Source organism: Nannobrachium achirus (assembly GCF_963921795.1).
Source record: "Nannobrachium achirus genome assembly, chromosome: 23".
NCBI classification, from domain to species: domain Eukaryota; kingdom Metazoa; phylum Chordata; class Actinopteri; order Myctophiformes; family Myctophidae; genus Nannobrachium; species Nannobrachium achirus.
The window spans coordinates 6,821,691-6,848,218 of NC_137830.1; the positions used below are offsets into that span (position 1 = coordinate 6,821,691).

Below are 26,528 nucleotides of genomic sequence, written 5' to 3' on the forward strand. Positions count from 1 at the left end.
AAACGGCGAATTTTTGAAGCGGTGAAAACCGCTTCCAATGAATGGCTTTGTGTGTATCACGCCCATATATGGTCATTTCAGTCCAGAATGAACAGGCTTTTTCAAAAACAGAATGTCCGTTTAATTACCATATATGTTGATCTCAGTCCAGAATGAACAGGGTTTTTCAAAAACACAATGTATGTTACCTTATGTCCATATATGGTCACTCCAGGCCAGAATGAACAGGTTTTTCCTGTCCCGTACGTGCAAAATATCAGTCCAGAATGAATAGGCTTTTTCAAAAAGCAAAATGTGTGTCCCATGTCCATATATGGTCATTTCAGTTCAGAATGAATAGGCTTTATATGTCCTGTACATCCAGAATATGTGTGCGGTGTCCCTCCCGGTAAGATGAATGGATACTTTGAGGATTGGTCGAGCTTCACATGATAATCTGGCCTTCAGGGTTTATCTGTCTTGTACATGCAATAGGTCTCACCTATTGCATGACAAATAGCCGCATAAGAGCAAAAGTAAAGGCACAATAAGAATATACAGATGCTAACAGAATGGTAAAAAGGAGCATTAAGGCAGACAAGAGTAAATACATTGAAAATCTAGCAGAAGAAGCAAAGGAAACAGAAAGAAACGGATAAATGAAACAGTTTTACGACACCACCAGAAGGATGTCGGGTAAATGTATATTTTCAATGCAAGATTGATTGATTGATTGATTAATTGAAGAGTTTATTAGCAGTTAGAAAAGAGTACAGTTTCATGACCGCACAAATCACTGGTACAAGGTCAACTAAAAGGAGATACTAGTAAGCTTTACGGCTTATTTACACAGGAACCACTTTATGTATCTCATATAAAGTTGAAAGAAGGGCGGATAGAACAGAGTGTTTTGCATATGGATAACATCAATTACAAAAGTAAAGAAAAATAGAGATAGTCTTCCTACAAAACAGTGTTGTGGGCTCGTTCGTACTACATTCTGCAGCGTGCTAACTGTCATGTGAAGCTCAACCAATACTCCAGCTAACACCACCCCCAGACTTTCCGCACCTCATTGGCTAAGGGCCTTTGTACTGTCTGCGACGGAACTCAGGCGACAGAACTCACTCTATAAATAATGAAGATAACATACTGGTCTCGCCTTTCAGGCGAGCCCACAATAATAAAAAAAAAGGAAAAAAAAACAGGAAGATAGAAAAATAATAGATGGGGGTTTAGTCTATTTACAAGTCACGAGTAGCAGCCACCTGAAGGTGACTTTTCAGACCAATTTTGAAGGAGGCTAGGGATTTGAATGAAGTGGTTCCCTTTTCTCATTGGACAGTTCTTTGCAGGGATGGGATCTATAGACTGTAGGGCAATGGGATCATGCTAGTAAGAAGTTAACGTCATCACGGCTAGCTCGAAGGTGCTGCTACCCGAAAGAATACGCCCACAAGGGCAAACTCGAGATCTGATTGGTTAAAGAACCTGATAATCTAAATGTCTGCCCGTTAGCTTGTACGGCTGCTGGATTCAATGGACACTCTGAAGGCTCACGGTGGAGAGTTTTACCCGGAGACAAAACAAAAAAGAAAATCTGATTGGTTAAAAATAACAAGGGCTGTTTTTTAGACCAGCCTGAGTGAGTGAGAGACAATGACGGCAGAAAAACAAATACAATGTTTTTTTGTGGATGAAATAAATATATATTATGAAATAATGTCTGGCTGGCCCCGACGGCCAGCAAGGCCTTCTCTGATACTATGATTTAATATACACAAGCTTCGAAGAGATAAAAAATAAAAGAAATACAAACAGCAGCAGCTACTGTACCAATTTTTACAAGCAACTTTAGAGAAATAAAATCACTTATAACTAGAAAACGAACTAGTGTGGGCTGGCATGGAGAATAACCTTAGTATAAAAGGATTTGGGAGAACATACTACAAGATTTCATGTGGGTGTTGTTGTTATTTATATCAAGTCACACTTGTTGGTGGTGATTTCACAAAGAACGCTGCTCCTCATTGGCTGCAAGGCCTTCCTTTCTACTGTCAGTCAATACTTTGTGGAGAATAACCTTGGTCTACAACGTTTTATAACATAAAACTCGCCTTTCAGCGGGCCCACAATAAGATTACATGGCAACACCGTTTTCCGGCATTTGGACGAAGACTGAGGCTGTGTCCTTCTTCCACGGCAAATTCCAGCCCAGGTCCAGAGCTATGCTGAGATCCAACTCAAGGAGGGGAGCACATAGAGTTATAAGAACAGAGAGGGCACCAGATATCCCCGTACGTCCACTTGCATTGAGTTGCTCACCCAGCGCATGAAGCGTACTTCCGCGTTTGAAACGCATCTGAAACGTGACGTAGTGGGGCCTAAGTTACGCCTTTTGCGTCATAGTTTGTGTCCATGGACGCGCTTGGGCTCCAATTCATGAACGAGCACTTCCGCCCTGAACGCGCAGTCAATACAAAGAAGCCTTTGCCTGGCGTTGCCAGCCTCTATCACACACTTCGTTTTGGGAAGAGTCTGGGATTTCAGGAAGAGCTTTCATTTGTGAGGGAGGGCTAAAGCCTAGTGACGCGAGCCCCAAACCACATGCCCCAAGCATACAACCCTGATTGGCCAACCCTTGAAGCTGGTTGAGGAAATATCATCTCAATGGATCGGTTCCAGACCGTACTACAACACCACTACCGCCAGGGGGTGTTGTTGTGTTCGGTCTGGTTTATTAACCAGGAAAAAGAAGCCTAGATGCGTGTTCGTGTTTCTGGCCCCAACTGCCGTTCCTCAAAACGGCCACCATGTCCATGGCGCTTCAGGCCTCCCCCTAGGTTCTCGGGGCTTGGGGGAGCAGTATCGGCCTGCGAAGAGGACGCTCATGGTGGGGTTGTGTCGGATGAAGAAGAGGAAGGGGTGGTCGGCAACAAAGCGGCGAGGGGACTCACTGCGGCCTAGACTACAGTCTAGATGACACACTACAGCAGTGGCCGCAGCTGCCTCGGTGCCCTCCTCGTTCACTTCCACAAAGGCCTTGTGCACCACCTGGGAGATCGCCAGGTCGCTGGCTGCACACATGCCGGAGAAGTCACTCCGTGCTGCGTCAAAGGCGTCCTCCATGCCCATCCTACTCAGGACGTCGCTCATGTCATACCTGGCCTCTAACTTGAAACGTGGCAGGCCCAGATCCACCAATCTGTACTTCATGTTGCGTGGATCGGTCCAGTCCATAAAGCGTTCATAGCTTAGCTCCTTCTCAAGCCTCTCCAAGCCGGTCGTATCGTCCTCCATCTCCTGGGGCAGAAAGACGAGCATGCTGACGTCTTTCCCCATGTAGTGCAGCTCCAGGACCTCACACCTGACTTCAGGAATGTGGGCGTAAGGGAATCTTTCCCCGCTCTTGTGCATCATCTTCACCGGCTTGCTTTCAGTCTTGCTGAGTCTGAACTGTTTATCCCTGGTGCTTCCCTCATGGAATGGCTCGTCCCACTTGGCTTTGAAGTAGACAGCGTTGACCACCACCAGTCTGGTGCGTCCGTTCACCATCCCCGGGCGGAGCAAGTCCTTGATTTTACCTTGCGTCTTTTTCTCCACCCAGCTGTTCACGTTCAGCCTGGCTCCTTCTGCATTGCCAATGAAGTCCACAGGCTCCAGCTGTGCGTCATAGCGTTTTCTGGTGGTGCTTAAGAACTTCTTTACAAACTTGCAGGACTGCTCTCCATACAGGCGGTTGGCCAGGGTGAAGACGTAGGACTTCTCTGACTTCTTTTGGTCATTCATGAGCTTAGGAAAATGCAGGCGGTTGACCAGGCTGAAGTAGGGCTTCCCTGACTTGTTCAGGTCATTCATGAGCTTAGAAAAGTCCATGTGGACGTCGTCCTTAAAGTGCAGGACCTGTGCTATCTGCGTGGCCGTCTTGCCACGGGCCCCCAGCAGCACCACGGCCAGAGCAGAAGAGATGCTGAGAGGAGAGTAGAACACGTTGCCAGTGTTGTTGTTCTCTGATAGCCGTCTGAAAAGAGACAGGGAGAATGTGTTGTTGGCCACGGCCAGGGCCGTTGGTGGCTTGGCCACGGCCAGGGAGGTTGGTGGCATTGTCTCTTGGTCGTCCTCAGATGAGCTTCCATCGGAGACTCCAATCCTTCCGGTTCTCCGTACACCTGGCCATCTCCGAAGAGCCTTCAGCTCCCCCATCCTTCTTCAGGACGTCCACAACCAATGTCCAAATGTTACAACTAAAACAAAGTAAAACTATACAAACTCATTTAACCTAAAACCAGTTGACTACGTAACGTCTTTTTATATGGATTCTGTGTCAGTCTTGCCTAAATAAGGGGTTCTACGACATCACCTCTAGGGTTTTCAAAAGTCGATACTGTTTTAGTTTTAGTCTACTTTTTAATTGTATTCATGGATTTAGTGTGCACAACCGTCAAAAAGATAAAATAAACATAAAAACGCAAACTCGGCAGCTATTGTTCCAATTTTTACAAGCAACTTAAGAGAAAACAGTACGTGGCAACACTGTTCTCCTGCATTTAGATGCAGACTGAGGTTGTGTCCTTCTTGTCACTTTAATGTGACCATGGCAAATTCCAGTCCAGGTCCAGAGCTGAGCTGAGATCCAACTCAAGGAGGGGAGCAGTATCTGCCTGCAAAGAGGACACTCATGGTGGGGTTGTGTCGGATGAAGAAGAGGAAGGGGTGGTCGGCAACGAAGCGGCAGCGGCTAGGGGCCTCCATACAGGCTAACATCCGAAGCCCTACAAAAGTGGCGGCAGCTGCCTCGGTGCCCTCCTCGTTCACCTCCACGAAGGCCTTGTGCACCACCTGGGAGAGCGCCAGGCCGCTGGCTGCACACATGCCGGAGAAGTCACTCCGTGCTGCGTCAAAGGCGTCCGCCATGCCCATCCTGATCAGGACGTCTTTCATATCATACGTTGCCTCCAGCTTGAAACGTGGCAGGCCCAGAAAAACCAATGTGCACTTCAAGTTGCGTGGATCGGTCCAGTCCATAAACCTGTCATAGGTTAGCTCCTTCTCCAGCCTCTCCAGGCCGGTCGTATTGTCCTCTATCTCCTGGGGAAGAAAGACGAGTATGCTGACCTCTTCCCCCATGTAGGGCAGCTCCAGGACCTCACACCTGACTTCAGGAATGCAGGCGTAAGGGAATCTTTTTTCCTTGTGCATCATCTTCACAGGCTTGCTTTCAGTCTTGCTGAGTCTGAACAGTTCATCCTTGGTGCTTCCCTTATGGAACTGCTCGTCCCACTTGGCTTTGAAGTAGACGGCGTTGACCACCACCAGTCTGGTGCGTCCGTCCACCATACCCGGGGCGAGCAAGTCCTTGATTTTACCTTGCGTCTTTTTCTCCACCCAGCTGTTGGCGTTCAGCCTGGCTCCTTCTGCGTTGCCAATGAAGTCCACAGGCTCCAGCTGTGCGTCATAGCGTTTTCTGGTGGTGCTTAAGAACTCCTCACCAAACTTGCAGGACTGCTCTCCGTACAGGCGGTTGGCCAGGCTGAAGACGTAGGACTTCACTGACTTATTCAGTTCATTCATGAGCTTAGGAAAGTCCATGTGGACGTCGTCCTTAAAATGCAGGACCTGTGTTATCTGCATTGCTGTGTTGCCACGGGCCCCCAGCAGCACCACGGCCAGAGCAGAGGAGATGCTGAGAGGAGAGTAGAACACGTTGCCAGTGCTGTTGTTCTCTGACAGCCGTCTGAACAGAGACAGGGAGAACGCGTTGTTGGCCATGGCCAGGGCCGTTGGTGCCATTGTGATCAATGTCCAAATATTACAACTCACTCAAAGTAAAACTATTTAAACGTATTTAACCTAAAATCAGTTTACTACCTAATCTCCTTTTATATGGATTCTGTGTCAGTCTTGCCCAAATAAGGGGTTCTATGACATCCCCTCTAGGGTTGTCAAAAGTTTTTACTGCTTGAGTGCGTCTACATGAATTCCCGGGTTTGGGGCAGTACATTAGTTAAAATATAACATAGGTAAATAAGTGGTATATTAAACGGCAATTCAGAATTTACCTGTCATTTTACAATGGACGGTTATCTTTGGGGGTCTTTGGGCAAGTAGAACATGACCTGTACTTTCCCAACGGGCCAGTGCCTCTGACACCAGTGGCATTGGCAGTGGTAGCCTCAACACTTTGAAATGGCTTACCACAGGGGGCACGTGGCACAGTGGTTAGCGCTTCGCCTCACAGCTAGAAGGTCCTGGGTTCGATTCCCGCTGGGGGACGCTGTGGGTGCTTGGGGCGTGTTCCTCCCTCCGCGTCATCAGCGCCCACACCCTAGGTGGGGTTGGCGATAGGGCCTTTCTGTGTGGAGTTTGCATGTTCTCTCTGTGTCCCCTGGGTAGGTACCCTTACAAAAACATGTGGTCATCCTGGTCTCATGGTGCCTCCCCCTAGCCAGCCTGGAGGCCTGACAGAGGGGAAAGGAACTGGTTGGAATAACGTGTTCCTTCCACGTGCTACGTCCAAACTGGGGAAATCCCCACTGTCAGGTGAAAAAAGAGCAACTTGGACTCCTCATGCATGGAAGGAAGCATGAGGTCAGTCCATTGTCTCCCCAGGCGCGGCAGAGGAAGAGCAGAGCCCAGGATTACATAGGCAATATTGGCACTGGGTGAAAGAAAACGGGTTACAAAATCGAGGGATAAAAATTTAGTAAAAAAAAAAAAAAGAAATGGCTTACCACTCTCTATAGAAAAAGCACGGTCAGTAGTTGCCTTTAAAGGTCTGCTAAAAAACATTTTTTTTAGGAAATATTATGGTGTGTAAAAGCTTACTGTGTTCGTGTTTATTTTCATGTATGAGCAAAAACACCACATATTGTGGTGTTTTTGCTCTGTGATGTTTTTGTTTCATTTTATGAATTGTACAGCAACTTGTGACTTCTGTTTTGAAAGGCCTTTATAAATACATTTACCTTACCTTACCCTAGTGCAGTGTTTCTCAAAGTGGACTCCTTCATTCTGTAACTCTGACAGTGTTCAAATGGACTCCAATATGTCCATTTGATTCCATTCGTACACTGTCAGAGTTAAGGGTAGACCTCGACATTTGGAAGTTTGAGAAACGCTGCCTTTGTGTCAACCCCTGGCTGACTGGCTCCTCCTCCTTCCGCGTTGTGTCACAGGTTCGAGTCCTCCTCCCACGCCATCAGTATGAGCGCCTACCTGAGAGAGCAGAGGAGAGAGCTGTACAGCAAGAGTGGAGAGCTGCAAGGTAAGCAAGCACACACTCACCTGTTAAACAATGTCAATACGCCACAATGACGCATCTGCAATCTCTGACTGATTTCCTGTATCTGTGTCACATGGGTTTGTTAGGACATTGGGGTTTTCTACCGGTGGTCTGTGGACCACTGGTGGTCCTTGCAAGGCACAGCCTTCGGTCCCCGACCAATGGCGACCATGCATTCATTCACGTAGGAAATAGTGGTGGGCAGTGGTGTATTTTAGATTTATTTTGAGGGCATATGCTCCGCGGCTATTCGCGTGGCAGGGCAGACGCCAGTGCAAAATGTCTATCAAATACGCTACTTTGAAAGGGAACCTTTCAGACGCTATTCATATTTGTATTTCCGACAGCAGACGCTGTATACGTGCATTACAGGTAGAACACAGCTCTGGTGGTGTGCAAAAACCCTTCATTTCAGTGAACAAATCATTTCAATCATGTTCACGGTAATGATCCGTTCAGATGATTCCTTTACGTTCACCATGCGATAATCCTGTTAAAAACACCATTGCGGGGGTGTTTTTATTATGAACAAATCACTCACAAACGACACATCACTAGTAGGAAAGCGTTTTCTTTCTTCTCGTACAGGTATTTGGGGGAAACTTGGACCGAAAACGTTGGTATTTATTTTGATTTTCTTTTGTCTGATATGAGGCCATTGGAATTCGAGAATCATTGTCATTGTCAAGTGGTCATTTGAGGGGAAACTTTTGCTTTGATTCCAAAAGTACTTGAGGCTTAACGACAACAGCAGAGGATGAGCTTGTTAAGATGAGGCTCATGTATGAAACTCCGTCCTCTTGCTCAGTTCTGGATGGGTTTATATCAGGCACCATCCCAGACCTTATACTGCTAGAGTAATTAGTGTTGTTTCCCTTGTTTATTGTGTTATCCTTTATAACTGTGTATCTCTTTGAGAGATTTATTTCTACTCTGGCCTGCACAGAGCTATGTTGGAGTCTCTGTCACTGTCCACCACTATTATAGCCACAAATAGACTGGCTAGAACTGACTCTGTGCAACTCAAGAAAAGAAAGTGGTGGTAAAAGTGTTCAGATTTCTTACTTGGAATACATATAAGTATATGTATTCCAAGTATTACCGTATTGATAAAAAAAAAAAAAAAGTTCAAACGTATATTGGCATCAAAATGTACCAACAATTGGTACCAAAAGTAGAAGGTACTCATTATGCAGAATGTCAGGAGACCCAAAACAATTCCCCACGCTCAAGGACATCACTTTAGGGCCTACCCAAAAAAACCTTGATGCAGAGTAGTTTAGCTTATTTTTTTATTTTTTTTTTAATTTTTGAATAGTTTGTTTGGCATATCTGTCTTTTAGTCCATCCATCCTCCCCCTCTTCGACGACTTTTACATTTTCATGTGAATTTCAATCATCGCCAAAATAGACCGGGCTCCTATTCTCTCCTCTTCTACTCTTCAAATAACAGCTCACTTTCCATTTATTCCTTTTTCTTTTTTCTTCCTTTCACCCCTGCGTCATTGCCCGTGAAGAAGAAAAACAGTTTTTCCTTTTCTTTTTTTGACCGGTTGAAAAGCCTGGGAGTGTTCGTAAGAAGATGAGATTTTAGTTTTTTTTCATTCGGCCTCCTGTCACACAATGCACCGCCGAGTCTCCGCCAGCCAGCCAGTGTGGTGTGAGCAGGGGTGTCGCACCAAATGCTGGGCCCTGGGTACTTCAACTATTGAAAAATAGCAGATATACAAGCTCACAGCGCGGCACCGAGTGCCGCGCTGCGAGATTGTAGATCTGCTATTTTTGAAGAAAGAAAAAAAAATCTATGTCAGCGGTGCTCAAACTTTTTCACGTCAAGGACCCCAAAATGACATGTATGTGGCCACGGATGCCCATCTCAAAATATTTTGTTCCAGGGACCCCCCCCCCCCAGAAGCAAAATTTGAGTTACAAATGTTCGCTTAAAAAAAAACATATATTCAAAGATTTGCACATATTTTCACGACTTTTCAAAAATAGCAGATATAAAAACTCACAGCGCGGCACTCGGTGCCGCGCTGCGAGCTTGTATATCTGCTGTTTTTCAATAGTTAAAGTATAAAATAATTAAGGCCCCTCCACCTTGGGCCCTAGCAACTCAGTCCCACTCCCCCCCCACACACTTGTGACGCCCCTGCCGCCATGCCCACCCCGCCTAACCGCCCGGCTGCGGAGGAGAGTGAAGGAGTAAGAATAAAATAATTTAGAAAGTGGAATAATTCCAGATGGGGAGGCGGGGGAGAGATCAGGGTTAAAAGTCTTTGTTCTCCTCAGGGGCCGGCCCGAAGAAGCTATTTGAGGGATCTTCTGAAGGATGGAATTAGAAAGAAAGAAAAAAGGACAAAAATGCACATATTGAGATGATTGGGAACCATTGTATTGGTGTGTGTGTGTGTGTGTGTGTGTGTGTGTGTGTGTGTGTGTGTGTGTGTGTGTGGGTGTGGGTGGGTGGGTGGGTGGGTGGGTGGGGTCCCCATCCGGAATCAATTTATTGGAGTACATTTATTGTAGTCACATTTTTGTCTTAGGAATGTGACAAATTAAAACAATGGTGCCATGGCATTGGTCCGAAATCTCAGTGTTCCTACATCCCATTAGTCAGAATCTGGTGAATGTTAACCTGGTGAAAAATACTATGCCTAAACCTAACCTCAGTAAAACTATGCCTAAACCTAACCCAAACCCTAACCTCAGTAAAACTATGCCAAAACCTAACCCAAACCCTAACCTCAGTAAAACTATGCCTAAACCTAACCCAAACCCTAACCTCAGTAAAACTATGCCTAAACCTAACCCAAACCCTAACCTCAGTAAAACTATGCCTAAACCTAACCTAAACCTAACCCAAACCCTAACCTCAGTAAAACTATGCCTAAACCTAACCCTAACTAATTTACAGTCCCTAATGGACAGTCCCCAAAAACATTTTAAAACATAAAATAATATTAACTCATTTATCCATGGCATGAGTAATCAATAGAAAAAAAAAAGTCATTTTGGGGGTGAACTACTCCTTTAATTAAAACATGTGACCGTGCGTCTTCCATCACGGTGTGTGTGTGTGTGTGTGTGTGTGTGTGTGTGTGTGTGTGTGTGTGTGTGTGTGTGTGTGTGTGTGTGTGTGTGTGTGTGTGTGTGTGTGTGTGTGTGTGTGTGTGTGTGTGTGTGTGTGTGTGTGTGTGTGTGTGTGTGTGTGTGCGTGCGCGTGCGTGCGTGCGTGCGTGTGTCACATGCCATCTGCACTATTTTTCTCCAGTCAGAGTTCCAGTTTTTCCCCCTTTAATAGAGAGATGAAACAGCAGCGCATGTTATAATCTATGTTTAATGACTCTGTAACACATTCACATGCACACAACCGTCCTTAATGGATTTGAAATTAATCTGTATTATCTATAGGCTATGTGTCTCCTGGGGGTTGTGTGTGCGCGTGTGTCTCATTACACACACACACACACACACACACACACACACACACACACACACACACACACAGTGAGTGTAGGAGGGCCTTAATTACTTGCCTTCTCCGCTGAAGCACGCTCTGTACGCTTCAATTAATCCAGGGCTTCATCTAAAGACTTCATTATGGCTCCATATGTAGCTGCATCTGTGTGTGTGTGTGTGTGTGTGTGTGTGTGTGTGTGTGTGTGTGTGTGTGTGTGTGTGTGTGTGTGTGTGTGTGTGTGTGTGTGTGTGTGTGTGTGTGTGCGCGTGCGTGTGCGACTGCGTGTGCGTGCGTGCGTGAGTGCGTGCGTGTGTGTGGTCACGGCCTGAAAAGGTTGTGAACCAATCTGTGTTAGGCTAGCATTTTCAGAAGTGGCGGAAATTACGCGTTTGTGTGCCACGTCAACACGTTCTGCCATTGGCCGTGGGGCGGCATAGCTCAGGGGGTAGAGAAATCGTCACTAGAGCACAAAGAGTTCCCGAAAGGTTCCCAGTTCGAATCCGGGCTCCCCCTGAGTTAAAGGAGCTATAGTCAACTTTATCATTTTTGCCGTTCTCAGGCTGACTTTGTTTACATTTTTTTTTCTTTCATATGGAATCCATATAAAAGAATAGAAGAGGGATGTAAACAAAGTCAGCCTGACAACGGCCAAAAATATTATTTTATCATTATTTTACGCTTTTTGTGTTCATTTTTGAAAAAGAAACATATGAAGCTTTTTTATAAAAATATTTTTGAAACATTATTTTTATTTTAGCATCCGTTTTTCAAGAAAAAAGTTGACTATAGCTCCTTTAATGCTCTTCAGACTCTGAACTCCTAGTTGCTCCCGGTGAGCAGGTTGGTGCCTTGCATGGTTTCCTCTGCCAACGGTGTGTGCCTTGGATAAAACTGCTTTATAAATGCACCATTATTGGCAAGACAGTAGATTTCCAGTGGACTGGCAGAACATTGAGCTTGTAGATCTGCTGTTTGTATGACCTTCTCTGACTTCAAAGTTTCAATCTACCTGTCAAGGCGGATTGTGCTTTTAAATGTGAATGGACTGGTTTCTTGCCATATGCTGGTTTCTGCAAAAATACGCTCCATTCTTCCTGGAAATGTTGAGGCAAAGAGCTTGTGCTTAGCGTGTGCCCTGGGTGTCACGGAGTCAACATTTAATCACACTATGAATAAATGATGAAAGTATATACATTTGTTATTATTACACTTCCACATATACAGTATATAGCTTCCATATGCCTCTCAACCCCCTGACCTCCTGATATTTGACGCTCCCAGGGCCGCTGCACGCGTGGCCCTCGGGGGAGGTGAAGTGTAGCGTGAATAATGTCTCAATAACTGCATTTGTATGTATTTTTTTTTCTTTCTATATGAATCAGTAACTCATTCACGGCACACTTTGTGAAGGAGGGAAGCGAGCAGGGTTCAGGTCGCTTGTTGTGTTGTGAGCGATATTGCTTTGACCTCGGTGTCGCGCGGCTGAGATGACAAACCCGCGTACCGTCAGGCAGAATGCTTGTATCTCCCAAGTTTCGTTTCACATTTGAGTGCCTGAGACGAATAACAGTCCATATTAGATTTTTTTTTTTTTAGGGAGATTTTTTGATTTACCAGACTCTAAACCACAAACTAGTCATTTTTAATCTGTTAAATTGTTAATGCACTCCCCCCCTCATTCTGTTTAATAGTCCGTTTTAATAGTATCTGTTTCCTTTGTCTGCTGAATATTGCTTGTACGGACTTATACTGTGGTTCCACAAACTGTTGGAACTTGGAGATATACTGTTTTTCCACTTTCCATAAGTATTATGTCTTATAATTCCTAATACATATGAGTTAAGTAAAAAAAAATAAAAAATCTAATTCAACAAAATGAGGGGGGAGTGCATTAAGAATTTAACAGATTAAAAACGTATAGTTTGTGCTTTACAATCTGGTCAATCAAAACAAGATCTACTGTATATTCAAAAATGTTAAATACGGAATTAGACTGTTATTTGTCTCGGGTACAAATTTTTGTTGTTTATTGCATTTTTTTGTAAAGCAAAGCCCTGCTTCATACACTACTGTCGCGCACAACTAGTGAAAATAGCCAATCTACAAGCACACAATGCCTCACGGTGCGAGGCGTTGTGTGCTTGTAGATCGGCTATTTTCACTGGTTTTAAATTATTTTTTAAAACAATACGTACAAAACAAACGGTTTTGGACATACAAGGTTTCGAGTCGACACACCTAAAAAGACCACCTGTCAACAACGCACACGCACAGCCACCGGCACAAACACTACAGGCATGTGTATGCGTACATAATAGACAGGCGAACGCACACACATGCACACACACGCATGCAGTGGTGTAAAACATACTCACATATTTTGCTTAAGTAAAAGTATCAATACTGCAATATAGAAATACTCTGTTACAATTAAAAGTCTGGAATTCAAAATGTACTTGAGTAAAAGAACAAAAGTATTGTACAAAATGTTTGAAAATAGCAGATCTACAAGCTCACAACACGTCTCATCGCGACACGTTGTGAAATTTTAGATCGGCTATTTTCAAATAGCCTATGGTATAAAATAGGGCTAAAGTGGTTTATGTATGTTTTATAATATTATAATGTATATCTGCAAAGTAACTAGTAACTAAAGTCTTCAAACAAATGCAGGGGAGTAAAAGTGCAATATTTGGTTCCGAGATGTAGTGGAGTAGAAGTAAAAGTATTGGAAATCGGAAGTACTCAAGTAAAGTACAAATACCTCAAAACTGTACTTAAGTACAGTACTGTACTTAGTTACTTTACACCACTGCACGCATGTATGCATGTACGCACGCACACGCGCGCACACACACACACACACACACACACGCACGCGCACACGCAGACAGTCATAATAAAACCATGTACCAAATCCGTTTTTACACTTCCCTCTCCCCGCCTCCTTTTGATATTCAACGCAGAGTGGTTCGCAGAGGGGGGCCCGCCCTCCCCCTCCCCCTCCCCTTCTTCCTTGGTCCAATATAGTTCACTTCCACGTAGATCTCATTTCCTCCTAACCCCCCTTTAAGAGACCACCAACCCACCCACCTGAAGCAGACGAGAGGGGTTAGAGGAGAGAGGAGAGGAGGGGAGATGAGGCAAGGAGAGGAGAGGAGAGGAGAGGAGAGGAGAGTGGGCAGAATGCAGCATAGGACCACAATGGAAATAATGAATTTGGATTCATGTCAATTTGAGTTTCAGCTATTTAACCAGTTGACCAATCCTCAAAGTATGGTCCCATTGGACATTTTTAATCATCCAATCATCTGACCGGGACAGACATACACACTGGATGTACGGGACAGATAAAACCTGTTCATTCTGGACTGGAATGACCATATATTGATTGATTGATTGATTGAAGGCTTTATTAGAAGTTTGCATAGGAAAATGTACAGATTCATGACGGTACAGTTCACTGGTACAAGGTCTACTAAAAGGAGATCCATGAAAAGACTAAGCTTATTTCAACAGGAAACCATTTAAGTATCTCATATAACATTGAATGACAGACATGGACATGAACGGGACACACACGGGACACACATGTACGGGACAGATAAAACCTGTTAATTCTGGACTGAAATGACCATATAATGTCTGCTTGAATCCCCATGTTTTTTTTGTTTTTTTTTAAGGGACAAAAAGACAGACGTAGGACAGAGAAAATAGGAGAGAAGAGGAGAGATGGGGAAAGGGGAGCAGAGGACAGGACCGGGGGGCTGCTCGGGGGAGGAGGTTAGAAGTGGTCTATCTTGTCGAGGTTTTATTTGTAGCAGGAGGAAGTGGAGGTGCAAATGGAACACTGCTCCAGAGGGACACGGCTTGACCAGGACTGTGTGTTCAGCCAGAGGTGAACGATGTGTGTTTTTAGAGAAAAAGAAAAAAGAAACAGTTCTAATCTGTTCACGTGCTCCGGTGTTTCCTAAAGTGGGTGCGACCCCCAAAATAATCATACAGTTTAACTGGGGACCCCCCACCCTGACGAGCACTAAGAGATGAGGCATTACATTTTGTATAACACGGTTCTATTGTGAAAATAGCAGATCTACATGTAGATCTGCTATTTTCACAATTTCTACCTCTAATATTTGACAATTTTGTCAATGTTTAATTTGTCATTTTAGAGGTATTAAAAAAGTCCTTAAATTGTCACTTTAGAAATGTGCATATACCCTCTATACACTTAAACTTTATATTTGTTGAGTGAGAAAACAATGTTGCACATTAAGGTAATCTGATTAAACGTCAAGTATAAAGTTATTTTTGTTTAGTTCTGATGGAAACCGTGACAGATTTACAGTGTAAATCAGGGGTGCCGTGGATGAAAAGGTTATTTATGGGGGTTCCCCGAGTCAAAAAAGTTTGAAAACCACTGATGTAACCACTCCACATTATTGTATTATTGACACCATTCTCACAGTTTTTTTGTAATTAATATTATTTTATTATGGTCTCTTCTTACAAACATCCTTTTCATTTATATAACCCTAACCCTGGAACAACACATTTTGAGATCGGGGGTCTGCGGCCAAATCCATGTAATTTTTGGGGGTCCTTGACATGAAAAGGTTTGAGAACCACTAATGTAGAAACGTGTTTAAAAAAAAAAAAAAAACTTCGAAGGATTTAGAAGACACAGGTCAAACATATTCAAATAATATTCAAAGAATTTTTTTCCTCCTCTCGGCTGTGTTTGGTGTCTTCAGCGGAAAACAAAAGACACAGATTTTGTTCTTACCTTGAGCTTCATTCAAACGCACTGAACTCTGGGATGGCGTGGAGCCATAGATTATTGATCACAAAGAACCCTTTGTTTATGTTTAATTACATTTATTGTTCTGAAGCGATAGAGAGAGCAGCCGTTCATGTTTCATTGTTTCAGACTGACAAAGTGAACATGACAGGATTATTGGGCTTTTGTTGAACCAAAAACACAGACAAAGTTCAAGTTTACCCTCAAGTTCACATTACTGTAAGTATTCTTTATTTTGTTTTCATAATTCTGTGATTCAAATTAAATGTAGGTACAGTCAATCCTCTATTGATCATTTTTTTTGGGTAAGATATTAGCTAAATATCATATAAGGTGTACTTCCAAAACTATAGGGTAATTTCACATTTTGCACTCTGAACGTCTACTTTCATATGAAAACATTTCCAATGTATGACCATCTATTTGCTGCATTCTGCGGGAGGAAGTCATCTATCTATAAATGCGACAAATCTCTGCGTGTATGTATCTCTGCGTGTATGTAACCCGCGTATCTCGAGAACCGTTCGTCCCACCGGCTTCAGATTCGGCACGCGCGTTCCCCCACGCGGCGCGGAGTGCAGTGCCGAGCCTCGACCCGACCTGACGCACGGTTTTCCGAAACCGGCGCAAAACGTTCGGAATCTCCTTATGCATAGCTGATTGTTGACATCAGGCTGTTCCGGAGGAAATCGGCGCAAGCTCTGACTCATTGTGACATCACTTCATAAAAGGCTCTGACATCACGTACGCCACATGAGTCAACAAAAAATCTCTGTGAGTGTGTATGTATGTATGTAATCCGCGTATCTCGAGAACCGTTCGTCCCACGGGCACGCGCGTTTTCCATATATGGGCATAAAATGAATGCCCCCATATATGGGCATAAAATGGATTGCAGACAGACAGATACAGATATCTCCATATATGGACATAAATGGACAGAGGCAAACAGATGGTCAAATATCTCCATATATGGGCATATATAAATGCGACAAATCTCTGCGTGTATGTATCTCTGCGTGTATGTAACCCGCGTATCTCGAGAACCGTTCGTCCCACCGGCTTCAGATTCGGCACGCGCGTTCCCCGACGCGGCGCGGAGTGCAGTGCCGAGCCTCGACCCGACCCGACGCACGGTTTTCCGAAACCGGCGCAAAACGTTCGGAATCTCCTTATGCAGAGCTGATTGTTGACATCAGGCTGTTCCGGAGGAAATCGGCGCAAGCTCTGACTCATTGTGACATCACTTCATAAAAGGCTCTGACATCACGTACGCCACATGAGTCAACAAAAAATCTCTGTGAGTGTGTATGTATGTATGTAATCCGCGTATCTCGAGAACCGTTCGTCCCACGGGCACGCGCGTTCTCCATATATGGGCATAAAATGAATGCCTCCATATATGGGCATAAAATGGATTGCAGACAGACAGATACAGATATCTCCATATATGGACATAAATGGACAGAGGCAAACAGATGGTCAAAGATCTCCATATATGGGCATAAAATGGACGCAGACAGACAGATACAGATATCTCCATATATGAGCATAAATGGACACAGGCAAACAGATGTTCAAAACGGGTCCTATGACAACAGGTATAATGAGGTTTGCATTAAAGGGGGAACCGGCACTGTGTCTGCAACACAGTTGGAGGCACAGACAGATACTCCATATATGGGCATAAAATGGACGCAGATAGACAGATATCTCCATATCTGGGCATAAAATGGACCCAGAACTATAACTGCAGTGATCTCCATATATGGACATAAAATGGACGCCGACAGACAGACAGACAGATACAGATATCTCCATATATGGGCATAAATGGACACAGGCAGACAGATGGTCAAAACGGGTCCTAAAGGGCGGGGCATTCATTCCCTATTTACATTGTTCCGAGTTGGCCAGGTCGCCGACTAGACGCTGGCTTCTAGTTATAATTAATATGAGTACTTCACTTGAGGGCCAGACCGGCCCTCTGGCCGTACAGTATGTTGCCCACGTCTGCTGTAACGGGTAGAACGCTCCCATAATGTATAAAGAATCTGACAATGTTGATGAAAAACATGGAGAATTATCTGTGAGCTATCTGTGATTGTTGGACATAATGATCACATATCTGTTGGCTTGTGGTCACTTCATTATTAAACCATGAAACACGGCTCTAGTGAGCTTGTGATCTCTCATTCTGTGTAGATCTTAATGTCCCTACCAGGTTCTTGCTCTTCATTTATTGCTTTCAGTTCAAGGGTACCGGCCTCCCTTGCTCTGCGTCGATCAATACTCCACTCCCGTCTAACCCCGGGGTTATTATTTATCATATACCTAAATGGAAGCCCAGATGGAATTGAACTTCCCCAGGAGAGACGTCGATAATTATTAGGTGGATTACAGCACCGGGAATGTGTTAGACACAGCTTTGCACGTACGTACTGTAAGTGTGCGATTGATCACAAGTTAAAAACGCATGTTCGCAAACGTCTCCTCTCCTCCTACGCCTCTCTCAATCTGCTTTTGCGTGAGTACAAGAACGTTCGGCCCCCAGAACACACTCGCCCCGGGTCGAATCCGACGACCTCGGGATGATCGCCACCAGGTAATCCTAAACGTAACCTCAGTAAAACCATGCATGACCATGAACGTATTACTTAACGTAACCATGTGGAAGCAGCACATTATTCCAACCAGTTCCTTTCCCCTCCATCAGGTGCCCCGGCTGGCATTTTCTGCCTCTAATATTTGACAATTTGACCAATGTTTAATTTGTCATTTTAGTGGTATTAAAAAGTCACTTTAGAAATGTGCAGGTACCCTCTGTACACTTAAACTTGTTATGTTGTTTTGTTTACTGTGTTGAGTGAGAAAAACAATGTTTCAAATTAAGTTAATCATCTGGGGACCTCCCAACATAATTTCGGGACCCGACCCACAGGTTGAGAACCACTGCACTAGGTTTTTCTGATCAGTTTTCGGGGGAAAGAAAAGAACAAACAAAAAAACATTACAACTTGAAAAAGAAAGTTCTCTTTTATTATAATTGTTTAAGCTCTTAATCCCTTAAGCCCCTGCAATAAAATGTAAAGTCTAAATTAAAGCGTACATGCTGTGCTACAACCCTCCCCCCCAAAGGAGCCTCTCTCCCAACACTTGTTTATATTCTCATTTTCCTACTCGCTGGTTGCCGTGGCAGCACAGGTTGATATTGATATCCATGAATTTTATAGGAGGCAATGCTTGTATCCGCTAATAATTCAGCACCCTAGAGCGGCTCCCTGAAGGGACGCCCAATCATATTAACACTTTGGTTGCCATTGTTGTTTATCGTTAGGGCTGTCACGATTAGGAGAAAATAATCGCTGTCACGATTAGGACAAAATAATCGTGATTGACGGATATATCGTCTTTTTTTTCTCCTTCATTTTATGCTACTATGATAGTAGGCTATGAGCTTTACTCATACTGCACACCTTGATGAAGAGCAATGCTTTTTGAACATCAGTTCAGTGGTGTAAAGTAACTATTAAGTACATTTACGTGCAAACTTTAGCCCTATTATACAGTGAGTATTTGAAAATAGCCGATCTACAAGCTCACAATGCGTCGCGATGCGTTGTGAAAATAGCCGATCTACAAGCCCACAACAACGCGTCGCGATGCGTTGTGAAAATAGCCGACAACTGCAAAAATAGCCGACAACTGAAAATAGCGACAATAGCCGATGTTTATCACAATCTAACATCTATAGCCTACTCTAGTCTAGTCGTTGTCTGTATGTGATCATTCATCATCATCCTCCTCCAGAACAGAGCAGCAGCGCTAAGCTAAGCTGCAGTAAAGACTCCAGTCCTCAAAGCCTTGTTCTGTATCATATCAAAAGGAATATAGTCCCGGGATATGTATGGTACATGTGTCTGTACTTCCGAGCTTGGATCTGTTGAAACAAACTTTTTAAGCATGTTTAGTTAGCCAGCCAGCCTGCCTGTGTGACTGAATTGCGTGCCGTGCTGCTGTTGACTCTTGACTGACTGAGGAGTCGAGGACGAGTTTGAGGGTTCTGGGTTCACGGGGACGTTCAACAAGGAAGGAGGAGGAGGCAAGGCACATTCAAGAATGCAAGGGTTTGACGTGAGGACGAGGTTTAAGAATGGTTTTATTGTCAAAACCCACTACTTTTTAATTAAATTGGATAATTGACGATTATCGCGAATGTGAAAAATATTTGCGAATATGAAAAATAATCGCGAATAGACGATTATGTATTAATCGTGACTGCCCTATTTATCGTGATAAAAAATCGCATCGTGGCGATTTCAACTTAATTTGTGAAATGATCCTCCGTCATGCCCTGGGATCAATTCACCTTTTATTTGCCGAGCTGCATCTGGTACCATTTAAACCCGGTAAAACGGACCTGGGAATAACTTTCTTTTTTTCACTCATGGTGGTGCTAGAAGAGGGCTATTTCAGAAGTTTGGCATGGATAGGGGCAACGGACTCACTGACGGACGGACTGACAGCCACTGGAGGTTTTGATAGTAACTGCGACCTGACGGTTGCAACCAATTCGCTTTGGCAAAAAAAAAAAAACATGCAGATGTACAAGCTCACAAGGTGTCACAACGTGACACGTGAGCTTGTAAATCTGCTATGTTTTATTTTTCATTTTTTTGTAAAGTTCCGCCCCAGGATAATGTTGGGGATATTTTGCTTATTGCTATAATATCCTAAATCACATTGTCTTTGGTCACAGTAATCGTGACATGTTCATATTGTCCCATCCCTATAGTCACATGGTGTGTTCATGTCGCCGTCAAAAACAAGGTAAAACAACTCTGAAAAAGCGAGCGTTTCCGTGCATGCATGCTGGTCTCGTGCAGATTGACTGCCATGGCAGGGAGGAGGAGGAGAGGCCGTATTATCTGACGGGTTGTCACCCTCTTGTTCCGCTGTCACCCTGCGCTGGCACTCACCTCACCACCTTCTGAGATAAAACACAAGGTGCCTCCGTGTGCCTGACAGGCTATTACCCTGGAAGCGTTGTGTGTGTGTGTGTGTGTGTGTGTGTGCGCGCGCGTGTGTGTTTGTGTACTGTATGTATCTTCCCGGCAAGGGAACGTTTATGCATATTTGTTAGGAATGCGCACAAACACACACACACGGAACACCATTGAAATAGCTGAAAATAGCCAATATATTAGGATATCTACAGGCTCAGAAAGTGTCGTGCTGCTGCACTTTGTGAGCTTGTAGATCGGCTATTTGTGTCGCGCTGCAACGCGTTGTGAGCTTGTAGATCGGCTACTTTCCCGTGCAAGACACCAGCGCACAACTAAGTATAAACACGCATAATTCTCGAACTCTTAACCCCCTAAAGCAGTGGCGATGCAACCCATTGTGAGCTTGTAGATCGGCTATTTTCAAATGGCACACACACACACACACACACACACACACACACACACACACACACACACACACACATCAAGTCATACAGTAGTGGTTCAGTATCTCATCAGTGGAAGGCCTGATGATTGATAAATGATAATGATAGTTACCTACTCCTCCCGCGGGGGAAATTCGGGTATCGCAGCCCAACCCAGCTGCTTTTTTTCAGCTTAACCCAGCTGAACCCAGTGCAGCCCACAAGGAGCGCGAGGGGGGGAGCAGTGATAGCTGGAGTGGGGAATCGTAACTGCGACCTCTGGCGTCTCCGGAGTCCTAGGTATATGGACACTAACCACTCAGCCATCACTGGTGATTGGATTAGCGTCGGTGGTGCTGAGATGAGATAGAAGGCAGAGCGTAGTGGGAGATGTTGAGGCAAACACACTGTGACTTTGTACCAGTAATAACAGCATGTATTTATGACACATTGAGGAAAATGCACTGTGACTCTGTCCCAGTAATAATATTGTTTACGCTATATGGGTTTTCCACTCTGACATCACTGTGATGGCAGGGGAACCACACTAACAGAATGCCTTTTAATGCCCCTATATGAAGATCCCTGATGTCATCAATGTTAAGCCCATATCTAACAGGACTTAAAGGAGTAGTTCACCCCCAAAACATTTTTTTTTCCTATTGATTACTCTCGCCATGGAGACTTGGGTTCAATAATATTTTCTTTGTATTTGTCACATTGCTATGACAAAAAATTGATTTCAGTCAAATTACCCCCATTGATTCCGGATGGGGACCCAAATGCATTTGGGTCCCCATCCGGAATCAATGGGGGTACATTTATTGTTATCAAATTATTTTCTTATGAATGAGACAAAAACTAAAAAATAGTATTGAACTCAAGTCTCCATAGCAAGAGTAATCAATAGAAAAAAAAGTCATTTTGGGGGTGAACTTCTCCTTTAACTTCTTCGGTGCCATATTTAAAGTGGGACCTCTTATATTGCCGGTTCGCCAACAAAGGGTTAAAAAAATAGTGTGCACGCTGGTGCACACATTCGTGCACAGATCATGCACTATGCATGTGCATGCTTTTCACAGCTTTCAAACAAAAGAATCCGCTTGGAAATCCGTTCAGGCATTCAGGAGAAGGCAGCCCTTATGTTTTCTTCAAATGTAAACAAACATGGCTGCCATGTTTGAAAGATGGGGTTGGTATGGGGGTTAAACATGCAATTTCGCGATCGCGATCATGGCTAGTACACTGTTGGAGGTCCAACATTTTTTTTTTCAATTTTTTTTTTTCCAATTTTTTTATTTTTTTATTATTATTTAAAAAAAAAAGACGTCCAGAAGACGTCTGGCAGGGAGGTCCATAGTTAAAAAGACGTTTTTATTATAGAAAACGTTTTTTTTGGCAGGGTATGAGTTAATATGGGAATGCCCATATGGAAGAAGACAGCCCATATTTTTGTGGCTGGTTCTACAGACAGGGATCTCCATATATGGACTTAAAAGGGACTGTATGTATGATGTCAGATGCCATAGACATCATAGGACTTTCGCATAACGAATAACTGAGTAAGCATATGTGGGGTCTCACATCATATCTCCATATTCCGTACATGGATCTCCATATATGGGTACCAGGGGTGTCCATATATGGGTAACTGGCCGGATATAAATCACTGGCCAGATGGCCAAGACAGGGCGCATCACCCTTGGGCAGAAATGCATTGGCATAGACCAGGGGTGCCCACACTTTTTTGACATGAGATCTACTTTTAAAATGACTAGCTCAACATGATCTACCCATCCAACATGTTTTAGCTGAGGGCCTGAGGGGGGCTTTGGAATAGCAGCACTGACCTTACATTTTAGACAAACACACTTACTGTAAGGAGGAAATGAATAGGAAATACTGGGGGAAATTCTGTATGGAAGTGGTAGGCTTTTGGGATTCTAATGCTACTGACTCTTGAACAAAGTATTGCATTGGAGGTTTGCCTACTTTAGAAGCCATGAAGGGAGCTGACAGGCCCTTCTTGATGTCATATTGACATATTCTTTTAATATTTTAATTATATATTTTTAGAGTCATGTCATAATGGTCCCTCATTGGCTGTTTTAATGGTGATGATGGTGACGTCATCACCCCGTTGATGATGTCACTGTGTTATTTCAAGGGTTTTCCCATTGGATGTATGTGCAGACTGTAAACAGTAAACACACAGACACACGCACGTAGATTTGCCTAATTTATCGTTAGCTGAGCCACAGCAGCGGCAGCAGTCAAACACGTTTTAGGCACATATGAGGCCTTCATCAGTGTTGTCATGATCCCGTCTTTAACACATTTAAGCTATTGGGCCTGGGGATTGGGCCAATGTATTCTATGAAATCGTATGAAAATGGTTTATGCCAAGGGTCTTCAACGTGTTCAGGCCAAGGACCCCTTAGTTGAGAGAGAGATGAAGTAGGTACCCCCACTACCTTATCATAGATTCCATATAGTTTCATTGTTTGACAGCACAATCGTCATTGTATTTTGGATGTCAATTTGTGTTTTCAGATACTTAACCACTTCAATACTTAATGAACTTTACCTTTCACTCTGTACTTAGTTTGCTCTTTTTCCCCTCTACACCAAAGCTCTTTGCCGAAAATAGCCGATCGTAGATCTGCTATTTTTTGCTAAAGTTCTCCTGCTTCATCTCTCTCAGCTGAAGGGTCCTTTAGCCAAAAAAAAAGAAAAGAAAGAAACAAGACTACTGCAAGTGAAGACGGATTCTGGCTGCAGTGATTGACTGAAATCAGAGAGGCAAAGAGAACAGGCTAAAGAAAGGGGCAGAGAGAGGGAGGGCGTACGTACGTGTGTTGTTTTTGTCTCTTCATCCGAGCCCTGGCTAATTTTAATCAGTGTTGGTCTTTGTCATGACGGCTGTCCCCCGTGTTTACCTTTAATCCAGTTAGGACGTGAACGCAGCTGTGCCACTCTAGATCTTAACCACTTTAAACACTATTTTATGCTTTAACTATTGAAACATTGTAGATCTGCTATTTTTTTTTTTTTTAATTATGAACATCTGTAGAGGAATATATATATATATATATATATATATATACCCACTTCTGTCTTCTAAATCAGTGGTTCTCAAACTTTTTCATGTCAAGGACCCCCAAAATTACATGTATTTGGCTGCGGACCACCCATCCCCATCTCAACATATGTTGTTCCAGGGACCCCCCAGAAGCAAATATTTGAGTTGCAAATATTTGAGTTGGCAAAATTAAACGATTTTTCAAAAATAGTAGATTCAGTAGATCTGCTATTTTTGAATAGCGGTAGTTAAAATCTAAAGAGTGACCAAGATTAGTTCCTGGTCTGAATGGCTTAATCTACCACCTGCTGATTGGAGGGGGGGGAGGGAGGGAGGGAGGGAGAGAGAGTAGAGGGGAGGGCAGACAGACAGGGAGGGAGGGAAATGGAGAGACAAATCGAGGGAGACAAAGAGTTTGAGTCAGATTGGCACGGATACAAGCAGACGCACGGTGGTCTCATGTCATCTGCCACACTTTGTGAACAAAGCTTTGATTGATAGATTGATTGAAGACTTTTTTACAAGTTTCCATAGAAAAAGGTACAGTTTCATGACGGTACAGTTCACTGGTACAAGGTCAACTAAAAGGAGATCCTAGGAAAATACTTGGCTTATTTACACAGGAAACCACTGAAGTATCTCATATAACATTGAATGACAGACGGATAGAACACAGTACTATGCAGTAGATATAGTAACAAAAAAAAGGAAATAGAAATGCTGTCGACAAACATTTTTTGCCATAGTTTTAGTCGGCAAAATCAACACTGCATAGCAGCAGCAGCTTCATCAGGTGAGGAAGAGGAGGCTTGCTAATTCTTATCCCAAAATGTTTTAGCCTAACCCATGTTTCACCCGGTGTCAATTATCTATTCTAATGTAATCCTGGGGCAGTATAGAGACCAGGATTACTGCATGTTTACTGCAGGTTACCTACCTTAGGAGACGCAGGGAGAACATGCAAACTCCACACAGAAAGGCCCTTTTTCACTAACCTTTGAAACATCATAGATCATATTATTCTTCTTCACAATGATCCACGCACCGATAACTACATACAGTAGTAAAAGTCTCTGAGAATCTGAGAAATATTGTTGTGCCGTCGCGAGTAATCCGTTCCATACTGTAGTTTCGACCAGAGTTGAATGAGCTTGGTTTTGCTTTAGTTTATGGGAAAGCAAGAATGGAATGCATTATGACATCGTCCACAATCCAATGCCATGGGGAGTGAATCACGGGATTTTGATTATGTGATCCCCTGCTTGGGAGAGTCTCTAAAGATTGGATTTGAGCACCATCTAGCGTCAAATAATCAAGCCAAGTTTGAAGTGAGTAGTGGTGCGTGGCTGTGTGTGTGTGTGTGTGTGTGTGTGTGTGTGTGTGTGTGTGTGTGTGTGTGTGTGTGTGTGTGTGTGTGTGTGTGTGTGTGTGTGTGTGTGTGTGTGTGTGTGTGTGTGTGTGTGTGTGTGTGTGTGTGTGTGTGTGTGTATAGCAGTTCAGGGTTGCGCGCGTGTGTGTGTGTGCGTGTGTGCGTGCGTGCGTGCGTGCGTGTGCATGTGTGTGACGCAACAGCACCACTTGGTCACCAGCGGTATTGCAGTTCATGATCAGGCTACATAGCCACCCACACACATAGATAGTAACAAACCTACTAGAGTTCTCAAATTCTGCCCGAAGCCGACCCGACATTTAGGGCCGGGTAGGGCCTCGGGCTCAATGATCAAAATAAAACATACATTTATTTTATTATTTAATTATTACTTTTACTCTGTGATAACAGTTCTCAAATTCTTCCCAAACCCGAAGAAGAATTAGGGCCTAAAATGTATGCTAATTAGTCTGGCCGGGCTAGGGCCCAGTCAGGGCCCAGTCAGGGCCCTGTTAGGGCCGGTTCTTCATTTTCAGGCCCGTTGAGAAGTCCAAAACCTCCACACACACCCACGCTTAGGAGTGGTGTGACCACCGCTCAAAAACATGTCAAACATCGGCGGTGTGGGCTAAGAAAAAAAAAATAGAATAATATCCAGGTGTGGGCTTTGAAAAAAAATAGAATAATATCCACAACTTTCCAACATCCCATGCGTGCATTGTGCAGAAGGTGTGCGGCAGCTTCCGGCGCCACAGCCGAGCGTGATCTACAAGCTCACAGCGGTTGCATCTGCGACGCGACGTGAGCTTGCATGTCTACTGTTAACCGGAAGTGTCCTACAGATAATGCTACAGTAAATTTGTGGAAACCAGGGGCATAGTTCTGCCGAATTAAAATGACTTCAATACGGAAGTAAAACCTCCTATGATTGGCCGCTAGTTGCGCTGTTGTCCCCCCCGGCCGATCGCAAAAAGAATTGTTCTCCATTGGATCCCATTCATTTTCCCCTTTCGTTTTCTAACCTTAATTAACATTTTCATGAATACTGTATGGTTCCTATCGCTAGTTAAAAATTGCCTTTCAATCACCATCATATTCGTTTTGTCGAAATGTGGTCCAGC

The 26,528-nt window shown here is 43.9% G+C and overlaps 2 protein-coding genes across 3 annotated transcripts in view; one reads left to right on the forward strand and one right to left on the reverse strand.

Moving 5' to 3' along the window:
- exoc4 (exocyst complex component 4) overlaps positions 1–26,528 on the forward strand; it is a 317,782-nt gene that overhangs the window by 108,064 nt on the left and 183,190 nt on the right. For both annotated transcript variants that reach the window (XM_080754095.1, XM_080754096.1), the window contains exon 10: positions 7,155–7,243. In XM_080754095.1, coding sequence (XP_080610221.1) covers positions 7,155–7,243 — 89 coding nt within the window. The remainder of the gene's footprint in view (positions 1–7,154; positions 7,244–26,528) is intronic.
- Positions 2,779–5,769, reverse strand: LOC308308413 (uncharacterized protein; the record flags this gene model as incomplete). The annotated part of the gene is made up of 2 exons (XM_080753831.1): positions 2,779–4,186; positions 4,622–5,769. 2 exons carry the CDS (start codon positions 5,767–5,769, stop codon positions 2,779–2,781), a joined length of 2,556 nt encoding a protein of 851 aa, XP_080609957.1.